This window comes from Rana temporaria, chromosome 3 (genome assembly GCF_905171775.1).
Source record: "Rana temporaria chromosome 3, aRanTem1.1, whole genome shotgun sequence".
Taxonomy (NCBI): domain Eukaryota; kingdom Metazoa; phylum Chordata; class Amphibia; order Anura; family Ranidae; genus Rana; species Rana temporaria.
The window spans coordinates 40,752,608-40,777,153 of record NC_053491.1 but is presented as its reverse complement, the minus strand read 5'-3'; the positions used below and the strand labels follow the sequence as shown (position 1 = coordinate 40,777,153).

The following is a 24,546-nucleotide window of genomic DNA, read 5'->3' as shown; positions in this document are numbered from 1 at the left end:
CCAGAGGTACGTTGTGGGCTGACAACACGCAGCATTTTTATAGACAAAATGGTGTCAGCCCTGCCCAGTTGTCTTTTGCTATACTACTGAAACTTTCCCTCTGTCCTATTCTCTAAAACAGCAGTCTCCAAACTGTGGCCCTGGGGCCAGATGTGAGCCTTTGCTTGAATTTATCCGTCCCTTGGGGCCCTTGGGGCACTGTTCCACCAACTGACACTAATGATGGAGCACCATTCCCCCTACTGACACCGTCAATGGGGTGCTATTCTTCTCATTGATATCAACTATGGGGCACTATCCCCCCCATTAAAACCAATGATGAGGCACTGATGCTGGGTAAATCTCTACTCACACTGGCCACAGTTCGACCCCCCTAAAGCCTGAAGGACAGTAAACTGGCCCATTGCTTAGAAAGATTGAAGACCCCTGCTCTAAAACATAGATACTATCTGATTTATAGTCCCGAGATAAAATAGGTTCCAATGGGTTTGCACAAAGCATAGCACAGCTCAGAATTTTTGACGGGATCAATAGGCATTTTTGTACTTATTAACCACTTGCCGACCAACCGCGGAAGATGTACTGTGGCAAGGCTGCTCGGCTGCGCAAATTGCCGTACCGGTACGGCAGTACGTGCACTAGTTTTCGTGGGGTTACGCGCACTCTAATTGACCAGCAGGGAAGCCAATCAGCGGGTTCGGTGGACTTAATGTCTGCCGCCTGCCCGCGATCGTTCCCGCAAAGACAGAACTGGGATCTGCCGAAGTAAACAAGGCAGATCTCCATTCTGTCAGGGGTTGACACTGAGATTTGTCTTTATGCTAAGATAGATAGACGGATCTGTGTGTTTCCCCAGTCACACAGTCCCCCATACAGTTAGAAAACACAAACAGGGAACACATTTAACCCCTTGATCTCCCCTTCTCTGACAGTGTCAGCAATACAATGTCAGTGCATCTTTTTAGCACTGATCATTGTAATAATGTCACTGGTTCCCCAAAAAGTGTCAAAAATGTCAGTTAGGTGTCCGTTATGTCTGCCGCAATCTTGCAAAAAAAATCACTGATCTAGTAAAAAAATAAAAAATGCCATAAATCTATCCCCTGTTTTGTAAACGCTATAACTTTTGTGCAAACCAATCAATATACGCTTATTGGGATTTTTTTACCAAAAATATATAGGAGAATACATATTGGCCTAAACTGATGAATACATGTGTTTTATATATATATATATATATATATATATATATTTTTTTTTTTTTGGATATGTATTATAGCAGAAAGTAAAAAATATTTTTTTTTCTCAAAATTGGCAGTCTTTCATTCTCATATTTCAATTTGAGCATACCGCTTACAGATACGACGGCGCGGATTCGAACTTATCTACTGATACGCGGTCGTAAGTCTTTATGAATCTAGCCCTATATATTTGTTTTTAGCAGAGACCCTAGAGAATAAAATGCAGTTTGTTGCAATATTTTATGTCACACAGTATTTGTGCAGCGGTCTTTCAAATGCAATTTTTTGGGAGGAAAGAATACATTTTAATGGATTTAAAAAAAACTTAACAGTAAAGTTTGCCCATTTTTTTGTATAATGTCACGCCGCAATAAACGTGAGAGAATCTGGATTTTTATTCTAAGCAAAAAAATAGTGATTCTCATTTTTGTCAGATTTGTACAGCTCTAGCACTTTGCAAGTGCAGTTGCACTCTGCAAGGGCATTTGCTCCAGAGCTTTGTAAATAAGGCAAAGTTCTGTTGACTTCCATCATCCAATCATGTGCAAGCAAAAATGTTTTTTTTTATTTATTTTTTTATTTAACCTTGCATGTGATTGGGTATTTTTTTCAAAGTGAAACTTCACCTCATAATGTGTTTAGCATAGAGTTCAGCTTTAAAATTAAACAAATTGCAAATGCATACAGTGTATATTAGTTGTCTTATGAAATAAACTTTACAAGGATAGCAGAGACAAGATGAGACATCATTTTAATCTGTTTTGGAAAGAATTCCTCACTGAATTTGGCATTTATACACAATTGTCAACTGCATCATCTTTACCACATGTCTGAAGTCAAATCATATTTTTCCTTGTCCCCCCAGGAACCTGGTCGTAGTGTTACTATGTAAAGTGAACGATTGCATTCCATTTTGGTGTTAAATACAACATGTGTCCAGTTTCTGAACAATAACTCCTTATCCCTGTAGGAATGTCTATATTAGATTGCAAGCTTCTCGGAAATGATAAATTCTGACAGTAATCCTACAGCTGAAATAGTTGACAATATAAGAACAGGATTTGATGATGTTATTCTCAAAGGATGTACTGGGTGTACAGAAATATATTTATGTCCAAGTAGGAGGATTGTGACCATGTTGGCAAACCGCTATGATAATCAGATAGAAATGGAAGGGTTTGGCTTATATGTCCTTCTCTCTAATGTCTGTGCCAACAGTGCTGCAGAGAAAACAATACATGGGGTTCCCTAAAAACCTGATAGAGCATTATTAATATGCACAGGTTTTATTAATATTGCTGGGTGCCATTCTCAACCAGGGTTCAGTTGAACTCTAGGGTGACTAGTTGATCTCCTATTTAATGATGGTTATATAGTTCCGGGGTCAACACCACTTGGAAGAGCCAGCGGCATGGCACCAGTGATCTTTTGCGCTGTCTGTATAGCTGCCATTCTGACCACCCCTATAAGGTGGTGCATTCTTCCCACTGACCCCCAATACATACTGTCAATAATGTTTTAGCTGTCTGTAATGGTGGCATTCAGACTACTACAAAAAAGGGGGCATGAATTGTTCTTATAGGGGTACCTCTAAACCTTATAACTATTTTAAGGGTTACCCTGGGGTTAATGGGTTGAGGAAGGCTGCCGTTGACAGTATATCAGCTGGAGAAGTGTATTCATTACTAGAAGCCAACTTTGTATATTTGCTTATGATTCCTGAAGCTTCTTAATATATACATATTATGAACTGAAGTCTTATTGTGAACCATGTTCAGCACTACTAGTATACATGTTTTAGCTGCCTGCCTTGTGTAAATGAAACACATAATTACACAATCTTCCACTCATGTGTTACAGTGAAGCCCAGGCTGTCAGTGACTGTGGACACCAATGTGAACAGCACCATCCTACATCTGGCAGACAGCACCAGGTCTTGGAGAGCCGGGGACGTCATTGTAGTGGCCAGCACAGACTTCTCCATGTACCAGACAGAGGAGTTCACAATACTGCCGTGCAGAGCTTGCGCTTCCAATCAAGTCAAAGTGGCAGGTAAATAGCCATGGTCATTACGAGACCTTGAATTTTACACTGGCATATGGAACCACTATTGTATGAAACTAGTGTGATGCTTTTACTCTACTTTTCACAAAGAATTTACATTTCCTAAAGTCAACTTCTGCATGGACCTATGGTTGTATGATACACTTGTCAGATTAGACAGTTAAAAGTTCCTCTTCCTCCTTGGAGTGCTTGCTCTAAACATGAGGCCAACATGCAGGTCATGCAGGTCTCATGCAGGTCATGCAGGTCATGCAGGTCTCATGTACAGAGAAAGCACTCCATGATTCCCACAGCAGGTATAATATGGTGCCAGTTTACTTCCCCTAACTTAAAGAGGAGTTCCAACTACAATCGCATTTTTTTTTTATAAAAAAATTGTCACCCGATGTCCGGTTTCATCTGTTAAATAACTTTGTTAAATGTGTTCTGGCTGTTTTCATTTTGCTTGTGGGCATGTGATCTTCCTCCGCTCTCCACCAAGTAGTAGCCGGGGGCCCGGAGAGTAAGACTTTACAGGCTGTGAGGCGGGCGGTAGTGGCAACGGGCAGAGAGTCGCTGATTGCCGCCAATGCTAGTAAAAAAAAAATATATATCACCGGATTTCATTTTAAAGATCTGGTCACCTTATGGAGGAACAAAGTGACCCTTTGCTATTATGATTTAGCAAGTGCTTGCCATTGACCATCTCTCACTCATCTCAAATAGCAATAGCACAGCTGATTATGGTCTCCAGGGCCGCCATCAGGAATTATGGGGCCCCTTACACAGCTTTAGGCATGGGCCCCCTGGAGCAGAGGGGGGGTGCTGCCACCTCAAATTAAGAAGCGGGGGGGGGGGCTGCCATGAATCTAATTGAGAAGCGGGGGGCCTTGAATTGAGTGCCATGACTTGGAGGGGTTGCCCTGGGAACCTCTGGGCCCCTTACAAAAAAAAAATGAAATAAAAGAAAAAAATATATATAAAATAAATTATATATGTATATAAAAAAAAAAGGGGGGGTAGCCACCTGGGGCCCAGGGGACTTCGGGCCCCTGGGGAACTCTGGGCCTTTTAATAAAAAGAGAAAAAAAAATATATAAAAAAAAAATTAAAATAAATTTTTTATAAAAAAAAAAGGGGGGGGTGCCATCCGGGGCCCTGGGGACCTCTGGGCCCTTTAATAAATAATGATAAAAAAATATATAAAAATAGAAATGTAAACATTTTTTTATAAAAAAAATCTTTTTTTAAAAAGGGGGGTTGCCATCTGGGCCCCTTATAGGTGTACTGCCTGTACCCCCTGATGGCGGCCCTGATGGTCTGCTTGTTTGCTAAAGGCCAATATAGAGTTTTTTTGCAGGTGAACATTGCAAATCACATTGTGAAGAATAGGCCAGATTAAAGTTTCTACCTTGAAAAAACCCACCATTGCATTTCTCTATATTTTCTGCAAAAAAGATGAAAAAACATGATAAGTAGTGGAACATTCTACTTTATTTAAAATATGATGTCACTTTTATCTTTGGTATCAGGACTATAAGGGGTATTGGCTCACAGTATCACGATAATTGTATCCACCCAATGTGACTAGAACTGCATCCTCTAGGGAAATGCTGGACGTTTCTCAAAGTAAATACCAGTGAAGGGAAGTGTAGCCCAATGGAGGAACAAAGACAAGGAGATAAAAAGCAAGCAGTGAATGAAAAGCAGAGGTCAGCCAGAGAGGCATACATTTGGTGTCTATTTCACTATAACACGTCACTATCATGATCTACAATGAATGTAATTCTGTAATATTAGAGAAGGTGTAAATCATAGCTAAATAAAAAAAATGAACAGTGATGGGACCATAATATACCACATCTTATTATATATTTCTACACAGGATTCACCAGAGAGCTGTGGGATGTTATTATGGAAAAGTATTTTGTACAATATAAATATAAATAGTTTTTAAAACATTTTGGAACACAGAGTACACCAGATATAATAAAAAATTTTTTTTCTTTATTACATAAATTGATTAAAATATAGACCCATTAAAAATTGATCTTAAGCCTCGTACACACGACCGGTTTTCCTGGCAAGAAAACTGCTGGGAGAGCTTTTTGCCATGAAAACCGGGCGTGTGTATGCTCCCTCACCGGGAAAATTGCCAGGAATCCCGGCGGGAAAAATAGAGAACCTGCTCTCTATTTTCCGGGGATTCTCAGTGTTATTTTTTCCGCCAGATTTACTACACTTGCCAATGGAAAACACTGCGAGGCAGTGCCGAGGGAGCATAAGCCCTGTACACATGGCCAGGATTCCCGGCCAAAGCTCTCCCCGCAGTTTTCCTGTTGGGATTCCCGGCTTTATACCGCCGGGAAATTACGTCTGTGTGTACAGGGCTTTAGAAGTGAATCTGCAGAAAGCAAGTGTGATTCCCTCATTGAAGTCCATGGTACTATCCAAACATATTCTTTTACTTCAAAGATCGTTCTGGCAGAAAATGCTCTCAATGTATACGAAAAATGGGTTATAATATCCCCTGAAGAGAAGCAGAAATAATACTTGTTAAAAATCCTTGCAGTGTGTGTAGAAGACCCTTAGTTGAGTAATGCTGAAGGTAAATCAACCATACTGAGTAATGTCCTGTTTACATGTCCATAATGACAGAATGGTTTATATTTAGTGGTACAACGGATCGTCATTGATCCGTGATCCGAACGGGTCAACGTGTTCGGATCGGCACACCACGCGATCCGTGGATTGAGCTTGGGAAAGGCTGCGGCCATCTTGTACACCCGGCGGCGGCCTAGGTGAGCTCCCCATAGCGGCGCGCTGACATCTGGGTCTGCCTGCTTCTCTTGTATTTCTGGTAAGACTAAGCATGTAAGCAGACAATCTTCAGTGCAGTGGGGCTATATACAGTGGGGGAGATGTGGGGAGATGTGGATATTACAGTGGGGTGGGGGAGATGTGAACATTACAGTGGGGGAGATGTGGATATTACAGTGGGGGAGATGTGGATATTACAGTGGGGAGATGTGGACATTACAGTGGGGGAGATGTGGATATTACAGTGGGGGAGATGTGGATATTACAGTGGGGAGATGTGGACATTACAGTGGGGGAGATGTGGATATTACAGTGGGGGAGATGTGGATATTACAGTGGGGAGATGTGGACATTACAGTGGGGAGATGTGGACATTACAGTGGGGGAGATGTGGATATTACAGTGGGGAGATGTGGACATTACAGTGGGGGAGATGTGGATATTACAGTGGGGGAGATGTGGATATTACAGTGGGGAGATGTGGACATTACAGTGGGGAGATGTGGACATTACAGTGGGGGAGATGTGGACATTACAGTGGGGGAGATGTGGACATTACAGTGGGGGAGATGTGGATATTACAGTGGGGGAGATGTGGACATTACAGTGGGGAGATGTGGACATTATAGTGGGGAGATGTGGATATTACAGTGGGGAGATGTGGATATTACAGTGGGGAAGATGTGGATATTACAGTGGGGGAGATGTGGACATTACAGTGGGGGAGATGTGGATATTACAGTGGGGAAGATGTGGATATTACAGTGGGGGAGATGTGGACATTACAGTGGGGGAGATGTGGATATTACAGTGGGGAAGATGTGGATATTACAGTGGGGGAGATGTGGACATTACAGTGGGGGCTATATATGGTGGTGATCCGAAAAATAATCCGATCCGTGAGATTTTTGATCCGTTGCACCCCTACTTATATTTACTATAAGGGTAAACTAGGCACATGCCCATGGAATCATTTCTCAGGGGAGCAGCAGAGCATAGTTTAGGATCATTCTCTATCATTTCAATTTTCTTTGCTCAGCGGCCCTATTTATCATGAAAAGATCTGGGTAGAATGGGATGAACTTTTGAGATGCTTAGATACTAATTTATGGAGTATTTGCTAACAGTGCCCAGGGCAACATCATATGCAAGATAAAGCCTTGATGACAGGTCTCCATTAAAGAATATGACCCGTTCATAAGTTGGATTTGTATTTCTTGTCTTTCAGCTTGGAAACTGTTGCATGTACGTTTGTCAATGAACCTTTCAGTGGATTAATAGCGTGGATTTCAAAAGTATTATTAGACACCCCCGAGTAAACTGTAAAAAGTCTTTTTTTCACTCTTGTCACTCTGTGTGATATACGATACAGTTACAGAAAGTAGTCTCTCATCTTCCTTAATCTGATAACGACAGTTTCTTGCTGATGGGATGCTGCGTGTTGAGGCAGATCGGCGTTAATGTACGCCCATGTGAAAGCATCCCTTTCCAGAGGCAAATCTTGTCATTTCCCCAAGAACTCCGAATAAAACGTAAATTAAGATGATCAATCACTATAAGTTAGACTAGAAAACTCTGTACAGTCTTTTTTTTTACTGTAAATGCGAGTATAACCATACCATATCAATGACAGTATAACCATACAGCCCTACTCCATAGAAGTCATGGCTCCCATGCACTGCACTGATGAAGGCCAAAAAGCCTCAAACAGCTGTAGTGGTATGAAAAGCTCACTAATATTGGACCATATTTGGGGCATAAAGGAAGGATTTGCATGGCTATACCAACTTTGCCAAAATGGGAAACAATTCTCTTATTTTGGGATATGTGATGGATCGACACATGTGACAACCTTCTGTTCTAAGAAAGCTTTACTGTGCTATTCCTTCATTTTAATGCATAGCATAGACTGGATTAAGGAGTCCATGCTGGTCAGTTGCTGTTGGGGCAATTTCTAGAATCTGAAACTGAATGTTAACTGACAATCACAAATCTGCTTTACAAAGAGTTACAGGTGATATTTGCTTCTGTTTCATTTCAAAGTTGGCCATACACTAAAGCTATGAATACATTGACCGAAATTTGACCGGTTCAACAGGGACCGGCTGAGATTTTCGATCCATGTATGGGCAGGCTGATTGTCGATGGATCGACTTGGGTACAACCTGTCTGATTTTTCATATAAGATTCCTGCCAGTGGCAATAGCCACTAGCAGTAATCATTGTGTTCTGCTAGTGTATATGCTATATCTGAGTCACCTGCCTTTACACGCACATGAACTTTAATGGCATCCTAATCTTAGTCCCTAGGGTTCAATACTGAATTGGCCCACCCTGTGCAGCTATAACAGCTTCAACTCTTCTGGGTAGGCTGTCCACAAGGTTTAGGAGTGTGTCTATAAGAATGTTTGACCATTCTTCCAGAAGCACATTTGTGAGGTCAGGCACTGATGTGGACAAGAAGGCCTTGCTCGCAGTCTCCACTCTAGTTCATCCCAAAGGTGTTCTATCTTGTTGAAGTCAGGACTTTGTGCAGGCCAGTCAAGTTCCTCCACCCCAAACTTGCTCATCCATGTCTTTATGGACCTTGCTTTGTGCACTAATTCGCCGTCATGTAGAAGCAGGAAGGGGCCATCCCCAAACTGTTCCCACAAAGTTGCCTTGATATGCTGACATCTTAAGAGTTCCCTTCACGAGAACTAAGGGGCCAAGCCCAACCCCTGAAAAACAACCCCACACCATCCCCCTTCCATCAAATTATTTGGACCAGTGCACAAAGCAAGGTCCCTAAAGACATGGATGAGCAAATTTGGGGTGGAGGAACTTGACTGGCTTGCACAAAGTCCTGACCTCAACCCAATACGACATATTTGGGATGAATAAGAGAAGAGACTGCGGGCCAGGCCTTCTCATCCAACGTCAGTGCCTGACCTCATAAATGCGCTTCTGGAAGAATGGTCAAACATTCCCATAGGCCTCGTACACACGACCAAGTTTCTCCGTAAAAACCAGCAAGAAACTTGCTGGGAGATATTTTTTTGCAGAGGAAACCGGTCGTGTGTACATTTTCATCGAGGAAACTGTCGAGAAACTCGGCGAGCCAAAAAGAGAGCATGTTCTCTATTTCCTTGACGGGAATGGAGAAAATTGGCTTGTCGAGTTTCTCAACAGCTTCACAAGGAACTTGACGAGCAAAACGATGTGTTTCGCCCGTCGAGTTTCTCAGTCGTGTGTATGAGGCCTTAGACACTCATAAACCTTGTGGACAGCCTTCCCAGAAGAGTTGAAGCTGTTATAGCTGCAAAGGGTGGGCCAACTCAATATTGAACCCTACGGACTAAGACTGGGATGCCATTAAAGTTCATGTGTGTGTGTAAAGGCAGGCGTCCCAATACTTTTGACAATATAATATATATATTTTATATCTCATAGCCCTTTGGATGGTCTCAATTACACAGCTGTTGCATGAAGCCCACATCAAAGGCAACTAACCTGTGTGTTTTGTGTTTGGAACAACATAAATCGTGGCAGGTTCTGAGTTCAGAATTAATCTACCATATTTGAAAACCAAACAGTTTCTCTAATCACAGGTCAGATGTTTGTTTATACTACGCACGGCCTTATGTCTGACTTTATTTCAATGAAAAGAAATACTTGTGCAATGACATGCCAAAATAAGAAGCATGTGTTATTTTACAGGATTTCGGTATCTGTTGTATGCTTTAATGGTTTTAGGCCTGGTCTAAGGGGATCTTGTAACAGGCCAACATGGATAATCAGTGTCATAGTTGTATGAAATCTAATTAATGTTTGTGCCATATGTCATATTTAATACTTTTCCACAAGTTGTGCGAGTGTCTCTTTATATATGCGTCTCTTATATATGTGTCTCTTTATACATGTGTCTCTTATATATGTGTCTCTTTATAAATCTGTCTCTTATATATGTGTCTCTTTATACACATGTGTCTCTTATACATGTGTCTCTTATATATGTGTCTCTTTATACATGTGTCTCTTATATTTGTGTCTCTTTATACATGTGTCTCTTATACATGTGTCTCTTTATACATATGTCTCTTATATATGTGTCTCTTTATAAATGTGTCTCTTATATATGTGTCTCTTTATACATATGTCTCTTATATATGTGTCTCTTTGAGTGAGTGAGTGAGTAACTTGTATAGCGCTAAAAATGCGAACTAAATCGCCTCAAGGCGCTGTAGCCAATGTGGTTGTCCAGCCATGCTTCAGAATACATAGGTCCTAATTAATTTTCTGATGGTCCGATGGTTTTTCTCTATCCGAATGTCTGAAGGTAGAGCATTCCATAACCGAGGTCCTTGGACAGCGAATCTTCGTTTGCAGCGAGATTTGGGGATGTGGAGGAGGTTCTGATTAGTTGATCGTGGGGCCCGATTTGGGGTGTAGTGTTTTATTTTCTCACATAAGTATTGCAGCGCGTTTCCTTGCGTGCATTTGTGGGTGAGGCAGAGGGTCTTGAATGTCACTCGATCCTTTACGGCTAGCCAGTAGAGGGTCCTCATGACCGGGGAGATTGGTTCCCATAGTTTTTTACCCGCTACCAGTTTGGCTGCAGTGTTCTGGACGACTTGTAGACAAGAAATTCGGTAGTCCTAGGTAGAGGGAATTTGCATAGTCGAGTCTGGAATTGATGAGTGTTCCCACTACTACTGCTGTATCTTCTTTAGGGATGAAGGGGATGAGTCTATGCAGCAAGTGGAGAAGATAGTGAGATCCGCTGACCACCGATCCTATTTGTGCGTCCATAGACATGTCTGAGTCAAAGATAACTCCGAGGCTTTTTACTTTAGTGCTTGGGGTAATGGTTTGTCCAAAGATGGTGGGAGGAATCCAAGTCGTCCTAGACTTTGTCTTCCAGTTTGCGTGGAGAAGGAGAAGTTCTGTTTTGGATCCATTGAGTTTGAGGGAGCTCTCTGTCATCCAATTATCTATCAATGTCAGGCATTTTTCTAATCCATGATATTGGTCTTTTTTGTTGGTGATGCAAAGGTAAAGTTGAGTGTCATCTGCGTAGGAGTGGTAGAGCAGGTCTTGTTTGCTGATGATTGTGAGGAGTGGGCGGAGGTAGATGTTGAAGAGCACTGGCGACAGGGGTGATCCTTGAGGGACTCCGTATGTGACGGTGCAGGCTTCTGACGTGAAGGCTCCTAGTTTCACTGTCTGTGATCGATTTTCCAGGAATTATGTGAACCATGGTAAATCCGAGTCTGCGACTCCACCTACTTCTGTGAGACGCGCAAGAAGAATTTTGTGGTCTACTGTGACGAAAGCTGCACTTAGGTCCAGCAGCACCATATACATATGTCTCTTATATATGTGTCTCTTTATACATGTGTCTCTTATATATGTGTCTCTTATATATGTGTCTCTTTATACATGTGTCTCTTTATACATGTGTCTCTTATATATGTGTCTCTTATATATGTGTCTCTTTATACATGTGTCTCTTTATACATGCATATGTTGGACAAACCATGCGAGAAACATGACCTGGCAACTGAGACATATCTTTTGTACACTAGAGTGTATGTTTACCCAGAATGGGTTCCCAATGTACACGATACGTGAGGACAGCAGTGATACACCTTGTGCTGTTTTTAGAACCAAAGACATACTTCTGTGGTTATTGGAACTTCTGCAGACTTTGGAACTGGCTTCCTGGCTGGAGAGAATGCAACTTTGGCTATGCACTAGCGTGGTGTGTGGCAGAAGCATTCTCAAGTATCATAAACAGAAGGAACCTTCTTTTGTAGTTCCTGGCAGGCAAACCAAGAAACTTCTTGGGAAAGGGTGAATTGGTTAAGGCTTGGCTGCCTGTGGACGATAGAGAGAGGTCACAAGTTAGAGCCGATTTAGGAGTTAAGTAGAGGACACATTGGGGTTGATTCACTATAACTGGAGAGTGCAAAATCTGGTACAGCTGTGCATGGTAGCCAATAGACATGTGCATTTGTTTTCATCCGAATGCATTTTCGTCCGAATTTCAGGATTTTCCCTTTTGTTTTAACAAACGATAACGAACGCACAGAATCCGAAATCCAAAAGATCCAACATAAAAAAGATTTTTTTAGTTTTGTTGCAACAACAGTTCGATATAGATAGAAGATTCGATATGACGGCAACAATAGTGATCTGTGTCTATCGAACCTGTGGTCGAATGTGCCTAACCTACCTCTATTACTCCAAGATTATTCTACATAGAGAGAAAAGATTTGACATTATAGAGACATGAAGATTCAACGAAGCAGCTAAAAACATACGATCGCCACAAGCAGACATTTATTGTCAAATGTTCCGCCCATAGTCTATAGAAGAATTCTAATGTTGGTTGATTAGTAATAATAATTAATAAATATAATTATTACTAGTCATGCAACATTACAATTCTACTATAGCTTGTGGGCGGAGCATTAGATCGGAAATGTATGATCGCGGCGTCGTACAGTTTAGCTGCTTCGTCAAATCTTCTTAGAACATTCAACAGACACCATTAGCCTTCAATTGACAGATTCGACCTTAATAATTTGGATTTTTGGACAAATGCATTTTTTAATGAAACAAAATAAATAAAAACAAATTTCAGGAGTAACTCAATAAATGTATTTTTCGGACGAAAACGAAATTCCGAAACAAAATATTTCAGTGTGCACATGTCTAGTAGCCAATCAGCTTCTTAGTTCAGCTTCTTCAATTAAGCCTTGACAAAAAACAAAATAGAAGCTGAATGTTTTTTTAGGCAGAGCTACACCAGATTATTTTGTGGGCTGTGCATTCAAACACAATGAACAGCTACCATGACTGAGGGGCACAATTTTGGGATCAGGAGGGCACAGTATAGGTTCTGGGGTGCTTCCCGGGACACGACCATATCGGGACAGTTTAGTAGTGCCCAGGAGTGCCCTTGCATTAGGATGGCCCAGACCCAGATTGCTGGGTAGGTACTTTATGGCAAAGTCACAGCAAAATACTACTTGCACGTCAAATATCTTGACTCAAGAAACGAAACACTGTCTAATGCCACGTACACACGGTCAGAATTTCCGACAACAAGCTCCCATCGAACATTTGTTGTCAGAAATTCCGACCGTGTGTAGGCTCCATCGGACATTGGCTGTTGGAATTTCCGACAACAAAAATTTAAGAGCTGGTTCTCAAATTCTCCCACAACAAAACTTGTTGTTGGAAATTCCGAGCGCGTGTACACATTTCCGATGCACAAAATTCCATGCATGCTCGGAATCAAGCAGAAGAACCGCACTGGCTATTGAACTTAATTTTTCTCGGCTCGTCGTACGTGTTGTACATTACTGCGTTCTTGACGTTTGCAATTTCCGACAACATTTGTGTGACCGTTTGTATGCAAGACAAGTTTGAGCCGACATCCGTCTGAAAAATATCCACGGTTTTGTTGTCAGAATGTCTGATTGTCTGTACGCGACATTAGCGTTTAGTAGGATACTTTAAAGGGCCAAAGGTTGGATGAAGTATCACTTGATGTAATATTAGGTTTAAAAGTATCATCCTTTGTGCATACCTTAAAAATGTACAAAATGAGTCAGTTCAACGCCATTATTGATGGCTGTTATATTTTTGGCTGCCATTTTCTTAAAAAAGGAAAGCAATCAAGCACGATAAAAGATGTAAAACCAACTTAAAACATATTATTATGCACAGAATAGGAAATGCATCCTTTATTTGTGTGGATTTTGTTTGGAAGTGGAAACATAATTCATGATAAATGACTAGAGCTCAGGTAAGGAACTATGCATCTGGAATCGTACAGGCTGCATTTAGCAAGTCTAATTTTTCCGAAACATCTGTCCGAATATGACAAAAGCTAAATTTAGTTGGACCTGGCTCTGCTCTTCATTACACACACATGTGGAGTGAAAAATTTGGCATTCCTTATAGCTCCATCTCCATGCAGTCTAACATCATTTTCAATCACTTGTCACCTAGCAATAAATAACTTCACAGGATAATATTTGTAATTATGTTATAAAAAAAAATGCGTGGGTTTCTGAAATCCTTATGCCATGAGTCAGGACCTGGATTACCAAAAACAAATAAAATAAGATTTTCTAATTGCAGCTTAAGCCTCTCCGGCAATTAACCAAAGCACTCTTCACCATGATGGGCCCATTTATCCAATGTATCAGCAGGCCCGGGGACTAGATGTTAGACGCCATGCCATGCTGTGATATCATTCAGACATGTAATTGTATAAATACGTTTTGCACTAATCTTTTATATCTGAACAATGTATCACCTACTATGCTAATAAATAAGATCCAAAAACAACTTAAAAGAGAATAAACAATGCTAAAGATCCCTAAAAAATAACAATAATCAACTTGCAGTGAACGACAATTTATAAAAGGCCAAACAAAAATTGAAGTGGTCTGCCCACTTTTAAATGAAAATGCTATTTAGCTAATATGGGAAACACAATGCGAGAGAAAAAAACAACTCTAAATTGCTATGGGAAACACAGTGAGAAAAAATAAAACAGCTCCTTGCTCTAAATGTATTCCATGGATCCATGCAGGGCAAAATACTCATAAAAAGAAAAGTATAAAAATGTTCCACAGTGTAGAAAATATTTATTAAATAAAATCTAAATAAAATAAATGAAAATGGAAAACGTGTGCCATTTTGTATCATATTCATAAATGTAAATTTTAGATTACTATTATCATTAACCACTTGCCTACTGGGCACTTAAACCCTCTTCCTGTCCAGGCCAATTTTCAGCTTTCAGCGCTGTCGCACCTTGAATGACAATTGCGCGGTCATGCGTGGTCATCCGTGTGAAATTTTTATCATTTGTTTCACACAAATAGAGCTTTCATTTGGTGGTATTTAATCACGGCTGTTTTTTTTTTTGCTAAAGAAAATGAAAAAAGAACGAAAATCTGAAAAAAAAGAACAGTTTCATAGTTTGTTATAACATTTTGAAAACAGGTGATTTTTCTTCTTCATTGATGTGCGCTGATGCGGCTGCACTAATGTTCACTAATAGGCTGCACTGATGGGCACTGTTAGGCTACACTGATGGGCACTGATAGGCTGCATGAGGTGGCACTGATGGGCACTGAGAGGTGGCACTGATGCACACTGAGAGGTGGCACTGATGGTTGACACTGATGAGGCACTGATGGGCATTGATTGGCCGCACTGGTGGGCATTGATAGGTGGCACTGGTGGTCAAAGATAGATGACACTGTGGGCACTGGTAGGTGACACTGGTGGGTACTGATAGGTGACACAGGTTGTCACAGACGAGGCAGCGTCGCCTCTCTGTGTAAGGGACTGATGTCCCTCTGACAGAAGCCAGTGATTGTTTTGTTTTTTTCCCCTCACGCTGCATAATTTTTTCACTTTATTTTTCGGGGTGTCTTTGAATTCAGCCCTCTGTAGGTTGATCATTTTCATCCTAACACATTACCCAGTTAATATCCATATAGATATCCAGCAGTAAATTTTTCCCTATTGAGATCTGATGTGTTTTCAAAGTGTTCCTTTTTTGAGCAGTGTGTGTGTATATATATATATATATATTCAGGAATATCAATATATTTAAAGTGGTTGTAAACCCTTTCAACCACTTTAACCTACAGGTAAGCCTAGATTAAGGCTTACCTGTAGATATACACGACCGAGAAACTCGACAGAATCCATCAAGAAACTTGGTGGGAGAGCTTTTTTGCCGAGGAAACCGGTCGTGTGTATGTTTTTCATCGAGGAAACTGTAGAGGAACTCGACGAGGAAAAACAAGTTCTCTTTTTCCTCGACAGGAGTCTCAATTTCCTCGTCGTGTTCCTCGTCGGGCTGGTTTTCGAGCGTGTGTATGCTAAGAAACCCGCGCATGCTAAGAATAAAGTATGGGACGGGAGTAAAAGTAGCATTTGTAATGGAGATAACACATTTTTCACACTGTAACAGACTGAAAAGTGCAAATCGTCTCTTACCAAACTTTTACTTAACACGCAGTAACATGAGATTAGCAAAAGCAGCCCCAAGAGTTGTGCCAGTGGAATCGAACTTCCCCTGCCGTTGTATGTGTTGTACGTCACTGCGTTTGAGAACGAGGAGATTTTGTCTTGACCGTGTGTACGCAAAGCAAGCTTGTCAAGTTCCTCGACAAGCCTGACAAGGAACTCGTCGAGGAAAACGATGTGTCTTTTCCGATGAGTTCCTCGGTCGTGTGTACGAGGCCTAAGAAAGGTATTAATAGCTGCGATTCCGTATTCATGTGACAAAGAAGTATTTTGCTTTCCTTTGTACAAATCAGCCATAGCTGTTAAATTGGCACCACAAGAAACAAAAATCTCAGAGGGGCCAATATTCTACACGTTCAGCTTCATGAAGACTGTTTTTAATTAAGTTTGAAAATATGCAGCCTTCAGTTTAAGTAATAGGTATCACAAGGCGGTAGGATTATTGTAATTACTGGAGATCACACAAACACTGCATTCCAAGTTCTAACTTATTTTATCCCTAGAATCCTAGTAATAACCTAAAGTTACCATTTATAAAGCACAGATTATCCCTGCGCGTGCCGGGCTTTTCTTTCCCAATGTTACAAAGCACAAGTTGAGAACATTTCTCTTTTATATAAATATGACACTTAAACACTTGCTGACTCCTTGCAATAATTCCATGAAGCATCCTCCCACTCGCTTTATTTATATTACTTAAGATAATACGGTGTTTCTTCAGTGTCGGATTAACAGGCTCTTTACTTTTTTTTTAATCTTAAAATAACAGTCGGGGAGGATAAGGAAGGGTTTGGTGGAGCGGGTTGTTATTATTGAAGTAGATAATGAACTTGTACTATAAAGTTATTTCATTGGAGAACAGTCTTATCGAGAAACCCAGCCCTTTTAAAACAAATTCTTCTGCTTACATTTAGGATGAGGAATTTTTCAGTTTCGTTGGGGCTCAAGCGACCTGTCATTCCAAAGCAGTTGTAAAACTACAATTCCCAGCATGCTTTTATTGGGTAGAGGTGCAGTAAGACAATTTTTAGAAACATTAGTAAACGTCAAAACGTTATAATGGCCATGAAGTTCCATTTGGTTTTGCTATGACTGTGATGTTGACAGTCTAAATGTTTCAGGTAGTTCTTGGTGTAATGTACTAGACATGTCTTGTTAGCTGGAAAAAACTTAAAGGTTCCACCCATTGGCATTGAGTTCAAGCTCCAATACCAATGCAAACTGATATATTATATTAGGGTGGGTGCTAGCTTATTGTCATATCTCTCCTGGAGCTAAATGATGAGATCTCTTCTGTTTTCTGGATGGGGAGCTCACAACCAGGACTGTCTTTAAGGCAGGGAAAAAGGGACAACTGTCATTGTTGTGGGGCCCAAAGCAGCTGCCTCATACTTGCCAACTATCCCAGTTTAAATTCCCTTGTCCCTTGAAGTTTTAGTCCTGCGTGGTGTCCTGATATCTCAGTGTAAAGTGCTGCTACTAATGCTGCCTAGCTCTGCCCTATTATTGTATACAGATGACTCACCTGCAGACCCTGTGTTTACATGTAAATAACCGTCATTCATATGCAAATAATGGGAGCATTCATATGTAAATAATGGGAGCATTCATATGTAAATAGAAGCATGATTCATATGTAAATAGCTGAGGCCGGCGGAATTCATATGTAAATAAAGGCGCCGTCTTAATGTACACTACTGAAGTTGCTCCAAGTTCAGAAAAGGTTCCTGTACTACTTCAATCTGACTTATAGGCGACTTGTAGGCAACTTGTACACATTGATTTCAATGGAAGTTGCCTCAGAAGTCGGATTACTGTCTTAACTGAAGCAACAATACAGGAAGAGAACATACATTTCTCAGGCAAACCCCTCCCTCCCACAGAGCTGATTGTTGTTTGATTGGCCACTGGAAAGCCTCTGGTCCTGGAGGCGACTTGAATTTGCCTTGAACTGTCCTGGAGGCAACTTGAAGTTTTGTAAGTTGCCTGATGATTCATACTTAAGTCGTGTACAAGTTGCCTCCCAAAGTCATGCTAGAAGTCGTGTTGCCCCTGTGTGAATGGGCTCTTAGGTACCGATTTACATGGTACTTTTTGAGCCAGGGAATGGCCCAAGGCTATGACTTTAGAGGGTATAAGAGAAGAAAGGCACCTCTAAGTGTAGCAATAAGTTGCAATAAGTTGCTAAATGTTGTACCTTGATTAAATGTAACCATATTGCTACACTTAGACGCTCCTCTCTTCTCTTTTATACTCAGTTGTGACATGATGCTACTCTTATATCAAGACATCACTTGTATATCAAGGCAACATTTATTAAAACATTTTGCTTGTCTTGCAAAACGCTCTTAAACCAAGTTACTCTCAAATCAAGGTTTTAATGTATGGGTGTCACAGAGACAGGAAGTAAGGGAAAATATCACAGAGATATAAAAACCTCAAATCTTTACAAAGATGTCAGTTGAAATAACATTTGTGTGATAAAAGGTGTAAAATCAACAAAGTTTCGGAGACACTGTGATCCCTTTTCTCAAGTTAACGGGACAACAGGGGGTCAGCAACCTGTAGATCAGCCAAGGTGACTGGTAAATCGCGGTCTGGGCTTGCTGATCCACTATGATTCCACAGTATCAAACAGAGTGCAATACGTAAAGTTGGAGCTGTAGTAGGGGGCAAGAGCTGCATAAGCTGATACCTCCTCTGTAGTGCCGGCTCCTGTCCCATGTGGAGTGATACCAACTGCACTCCCCCTCTTATCCCGGCTAGTGGTCTCCAGAGTGGTGCCAGCTGCAGAAATGAAGAGATCTTCAGGTTAGTGTGAAGCAATACACTGGGCATAATAGTATAGGGCTGCTTTTACACCGATGTGCTGCGGTTTACCCACACCATGGGTGCAGTACAGTGCATTGTACCTGCAGCTTTCTTGCATTCAGGGGTTTTGGGCGCTTTCAGAAAGTGCACCACACCTGCAGGATATGACAGAAGTCTCTGGCAAAGTGCAAATGAGGTTTGAATCAAGTGTAAGGAGGCGACATTATCCAACATGTGATCTTTGACTTCTCCGATGTTGTTTCGGTAGATCTCCATCTCTTTAAGGTTGCCTATCCCTGCTCCAAAACATTGGTGATACCATGTTTTCTGCACAAGCTATGCTGTTATTTCAACTGAGATATTAGTAAAAGTTTGAGTTTTGTTATTTTTTTGGGCAGTGCTGGCTATTTATTTACTTTGGGCATACATGTTGCTTTGCTAAATGCACAACCTCTTTAACCACTTCCCGCCCGGCCTATGGCCGATTTACGTCCGGGAAGTGGTTATGAAATCCTGACAGGACGTTCTAGAACGTCCTGCAGGATTTCATGCCGCGCGCGCCCGTGGGGGCGCGCATCGCGGCGATCGGTGATGCGGGGTGTCAGTCTGACACCCTGCATCTCCGATCTCGGTAAAGAGCCTCCGGCGGAGACTCTTTACCACGTGATCAGCCGTGTCCAACCACGGCTGATCACGATGTAAACAGGAAGAGCCGCCGATGGCTCTTCCTCACTCGCGTCTGACAGACGCGAGTAGAGGATAGCCGATCTGCGGCTCTCCTGACAGGGGGGGTTAGCGCTGATTGTTTATCAGCGCAGCCCCCCCTCGGATCGCCACACTGGACCACCAGGGATGCCCACCCTGGAGCACCAGGGTGGGCAAAAAAAAAAAAGTCTAAAAAAAAAAAAAGTCTAAAAAAAAAAAAAAACACCATAAAGAAAAAAGATGCCAGTCAGTGCCCACAAATGGGCACTGACTGGCAACAATCAGTGCTGCCACCCCAGTGTCCATCAGCGCCACCCCAGTGTCCATCAGCGCCACCCCAGTGTCCATCAGCGCCACCCCAGTGTCCATCAGTGCCACCCCACAGTGCCCATCCATGCCCAGTGCCCACCTAGCAGTGCCCATCTGTGCCACCCATAAGTGCCCATCTGTGCCGCCCATGAGTGCCCATCTGTGCCGCCTATGAGTGCCCAGTGCCGCCCATGAGTGCCCATCAGTGCCGCCTATGTGTGCCCATCAGTGCCGCCTACGTGTGCCCATCAGTGCCGCCTACGTGTGCCCATCAGTGCCGCCTATGTGTGCCCATCAGTGCCGCCTATGTGTGCCCATCAGTGTCGCATACCAGCGCCGCCAATCAGTGCCACCTCATCTGTGCCCGTCAGTACTACCTCATCGATGTCCATCAGTGCCATCTCATCGGTGCCCATTAGTGCCGCCATATCAGTGCCCGTAATTGAAAGAGAAAACTTATTTACAAAAAAATTAACAGAAAAAAATAAAAACGTAATTTTTTTTCCAAATTTTCAGCCTTTTTTTAGTTGTTGCGCAAAAAAAAAAAATCGCAGAGGTGATCAAATACCACCAAAAGAAAGCTCTATTTGTGGGGAAAAAAGGACGCCAATTTTGTTTGGGTACAGTGTAGCATGACCGCGCAATTGCCATTCAAAGTGCGACAGTGCTGAAAGCTGAAAATTGGCTTGGGCGGGAAGCTGCGTAAGTACCTGGTATGGAAGTGGTTAAAAACCACTTCAGCCCTGGAGGATTTGACTGTCCAATGACCGGGCCATTTTGCGATTCGCCACTGTGTCGCAGTCGTGCAACGTTGCTCCCCGCAAATAGAGCTTTCTTTTGGTGGTATTTGATCACCTCTGCGGTTTTAATTTTTTGCGCTATAAACAAAAAAAGAGCGACAATTTTGAAAAAAATTACTTTTTGCGAAAATAAATATCCTCCAAAAATATAAAAAAAAATAAAAAAAATTTTTCCCTCAGTTTAGGCCGATACATATTCTTCTACATATTTTTGGTAAAAAATCACAATAAGCGTATATGGATTGGTTTGCGCAAAAGTTATAGCGTCTACAAAATAGGGGATAGTTTTATGGCATTTTTATTAATAATTCTTTTGTATTAGAAATCTTTATCGTGACTGTGACATTTTGGCAGACAGATTGGACACTTTTGATGCTATTTTGGGATCATTGTCATTTATACAGCGATCGGTGCTATAAAAATGCACTGATCACTGTGTAAATGACACCAGCAGGGAAGAATTTAAGTGTGTCCTAGGGAGTGATTCTAACTGTGGGGGGGCTGGGCTACCAGTGACACAACACTGATCACTGCTCCCGATGACAGGGAGCAGTAGATCACTGTCCTGTCACAAGGCAGAACAGGGAAATGCCTTGTTTACACAGGCATCCCCCTGTTCTGCAACTTCATGAGACACATCAAGTCCCCGGGTCCTGCGGGCATGGTCACGGAGCTCGCGGCTTCCTGCGGGCATGGTCACGGAGCTCGCGGCTGGGACGCCCGCACAGCGGCAAATTCAAAGGGGTTAACTAGTAGGGGTCGAGGAAGGGGTTAAGTGTGTTCTAGGGAGTGATTCTAACTGTGGGGGGAGGCTGGGCTACCAGTGACATGACAGTGATCACTGCTCCCGATGACAGGGAGCAGTAGATCACTGTCCTGTCACAAGGCAGAACTGGGAAATGCCTTGTTTACACAGGCATCCCCCTGTTCTGCAACTTCGTGAGACACATCGAGTCACGGAGTCGCGGGCACGGTCATGGAGCTTGCAGCGGGGGCGCCCACACATCGGCAAATTTAAAGGGACGTTACAGGTACATCGCTTTGTGCAGTCGTACCATTCTGCTGACGTAAATGTTTGTGCGGCGGTCGGCAAGCAGTTAAGGCATGAAAGGTAAAGGTGCAGAATAGACTTTAGCTAGGAAATACATATATTTTTTTTACTTTTTTCTGCTATAAAGCTACAGAAAACATTTGGATGGAGTTAGGCTAGTTAAATGAACCTACCGCATTCCCACGTCATAGGCATACCACCGCATTTCTAAATTACAGGGTAAGTTACACACTTATTCAATAAGGTTATGTTATGTCTATTTCTGTTTTATGCATCACCCGGCAGCAACCAGTCCAGAATCATAATCGTTTTTTCCACTGACTAAAATGAAATTTGATTGGTTGCTGTAGATCACTACATTTTTGTGTCTTCTTATCTTTCTGTGTTCCCTAATGAGCTAGCCTCATCAATTAGCTGTGTGTGAACTGTATTGCTAAATGTTGTTGTGGTTGAATTACAATACATAGGACATTGCCATGTCCCCGCAAGTTGCATAATGTGTCTGGATGCTAGGCATTATCTGAACTATGTGAAAAGTAAGACCTATCCCAGAAAACTGGCAAAAATACCCTTTCCACACTTCTCTTTTTCCGACATATTTTTTATTTTTTTGTCTTTTGCTTCTGTTCCTCATTTCAAATAAAACCCTTTTTTCTTTCTCTGTGTTCTGTTCTTTCCCTCACTAACCTAATTCAGCGCTGGCAGTAAGAATGATGGAAAAGTCTTCTTTTTTTCTCTGCTTCTGGTATTGTTTGCATAGGCGTGTGTTTTTCAGGTTCTAAATTAAAGGCATTCCATTTTTAAATAGATCATTAAAGGGGGTATTTTTTAACTTTTAGAATTAAATGTTCCAAAATAACTTTTGTATTTTGGCACGAGCCAAAACTACAGAACTAGTTTATATATAGCTTGTGCTCGGTGCATGTTTGGCATATTTTAGAGTGATTACAGCTTAGCATGACCTGCATTATGATTAAATGAAAAGCATACAAGTGGGACACTTGCTCTGTTCAGCCTCACTAACAAACACCACATTTCATGTAAGGTAACTCAGAATGAATTTTATCAGTATTCCTCCCTCCCCGGAGTATCACTGGGGGTGAAGTGGATTTAAAGTGAGGCTGATTGCAGTGGAATTTGTTTAAGATGTACAGTAATGAAAATCTGACACAAAACCTTATGCCTAGGTAGGGGGAAAACATACTATATACATTTACTGTACATACTCGAGTATAAGCCGAGGCACCTAATTTTACCACAAAATACTGGGAAAACGTATTGACTCGAGTATAAGCCTAGGGCGTCCATCTGCATGCCTTACTGTGCCCATGCGCATGCCTCACTGTGCCCATGCCTCACTATGCCCATGCCTCACTGTGTCCGTTACTAGACTGATTTTTAACATGGGAGTCTATGGAAGGGGTACCCGGCTTTGAAAAATATAAATCCTCTTTTAGATTTGGAAACACTCACGGATCCCTTTTAAAGAGTGTATGTAGAGGTTGCGCTCATCACTTTTGCTTCCATTCAATTTAGTATAGTGAATTTGTACACTTTATAGCAGGATGCCCAACATTTTGAAGAGTGAGGGCCACTTAAGCGACTTGGTAACCGGTCACAGGCCACAATGAACAGGGTGGGTGGATGGCAGCCCACTCTACTTTATAGAACCCATTCTACTTTTTTTTTTTTGCGGATCGGATTGGAGTTAAGCGTTTGTAAATGGACACAAGTCCATTTACATCAGCCACTCCTTAGGCCCCGTGCACACGGTCGGACCGAACCGATGAGAATGAACCGAAGTTCAGTTTCATCGGACCAAACCGACCGTGTGTATAGGCCATCGGTCTGTTTTCCTTCGGTCCAAAATTTTAAAACATGCTTCAAAACCGAACCGATGGATCGCTGCCCCATCGGACCAAACCGATGGTTAGTACAGAAAAGCATCGGTTCAAAACCCCCGCATGCTCAGAATCAAGTCGACGCATGCTTGGAAGCATTGAACTTCATTTTATTCAGCATGTCGTGTGTTTGACGTCACCACGTTCTGACCCGATCGGATTTTGGACTGACGGTGTGTACACATATCAGGCCGTATGGCCACTTCAGAGGTGAACCGATGAAAACGGTCCAACGGACCAGTCACATCGCTTTGGTCCGACCGTGTGTAGAAGGCCTAAGAGGTGAATGGAGGGTTCGATTGGGTTGGACCGACTGTGTGAAAGGGTCCTATGGCTGTTTTCACATCGATGTTCTGTTGTTTACCCGCACCGCAAGTGCAGCACATTTCCCCTGCGGCTTTCCTGCAGGTTAGCTGCACTTTGCTATAGGCTTCTATTATATCCTGTAGTTTAGGTGCGGTGCACTTTAAGAAAGCTCACCAAACTCGCAGGTAATAACAGAAGTCTATGGCTCAGTGCCAGGGCAGCCATCAGGAATTATTGGGCCCCTTACAAAGCTTCAGGCATGGGCCCGGGGGGGGGGGGGGCCTTTACAAAAAAAGAAGAAATAAAGAAAAATATATAAAAGAAAAGGGGGGTAGCCATCCGGGGCCCTGGGGACCTCTGGGTCTTTTAATAAAAAATAAATAAATATATATAATATATATATATATATATATATACAAATTATTATTTTTTTTTTATAAAAATAAGTTACAAAAAAGGGGGGTTGCCATCCGGGACCTTTGGGCCCTTTAATAATAATAATAAAAAAGAAA

At 42.0% G+C, this 24,546-nt stretch overlaps 1 protein-coding gene across 3 annotated transcripts in view; it reads left to right on the top strand.

Moving 5' to 3' along the window:
* The window catches only part of LOC120931210 (cell migration inducing hyaluronidase 1), a 226,115-nt gene that overhangs the window by 159,221 nt on the left and 42,348 nt on the right, over positions 1-24,546 (top strand). For all 3 annotated transcript variants that reach the window (XM_040342426.1, XM_040342423.1, XM_040342424.1), the window contains one exon: positions 3,102-3,293. In XM_040342426.1, coding sequence (XP_040198360.1) covers positions 3,102-3,293 — 192 coding nt within the window. The remainder of the gene's footprint in view (positions 1-3,101; positions 3,294-24,546) is intronic.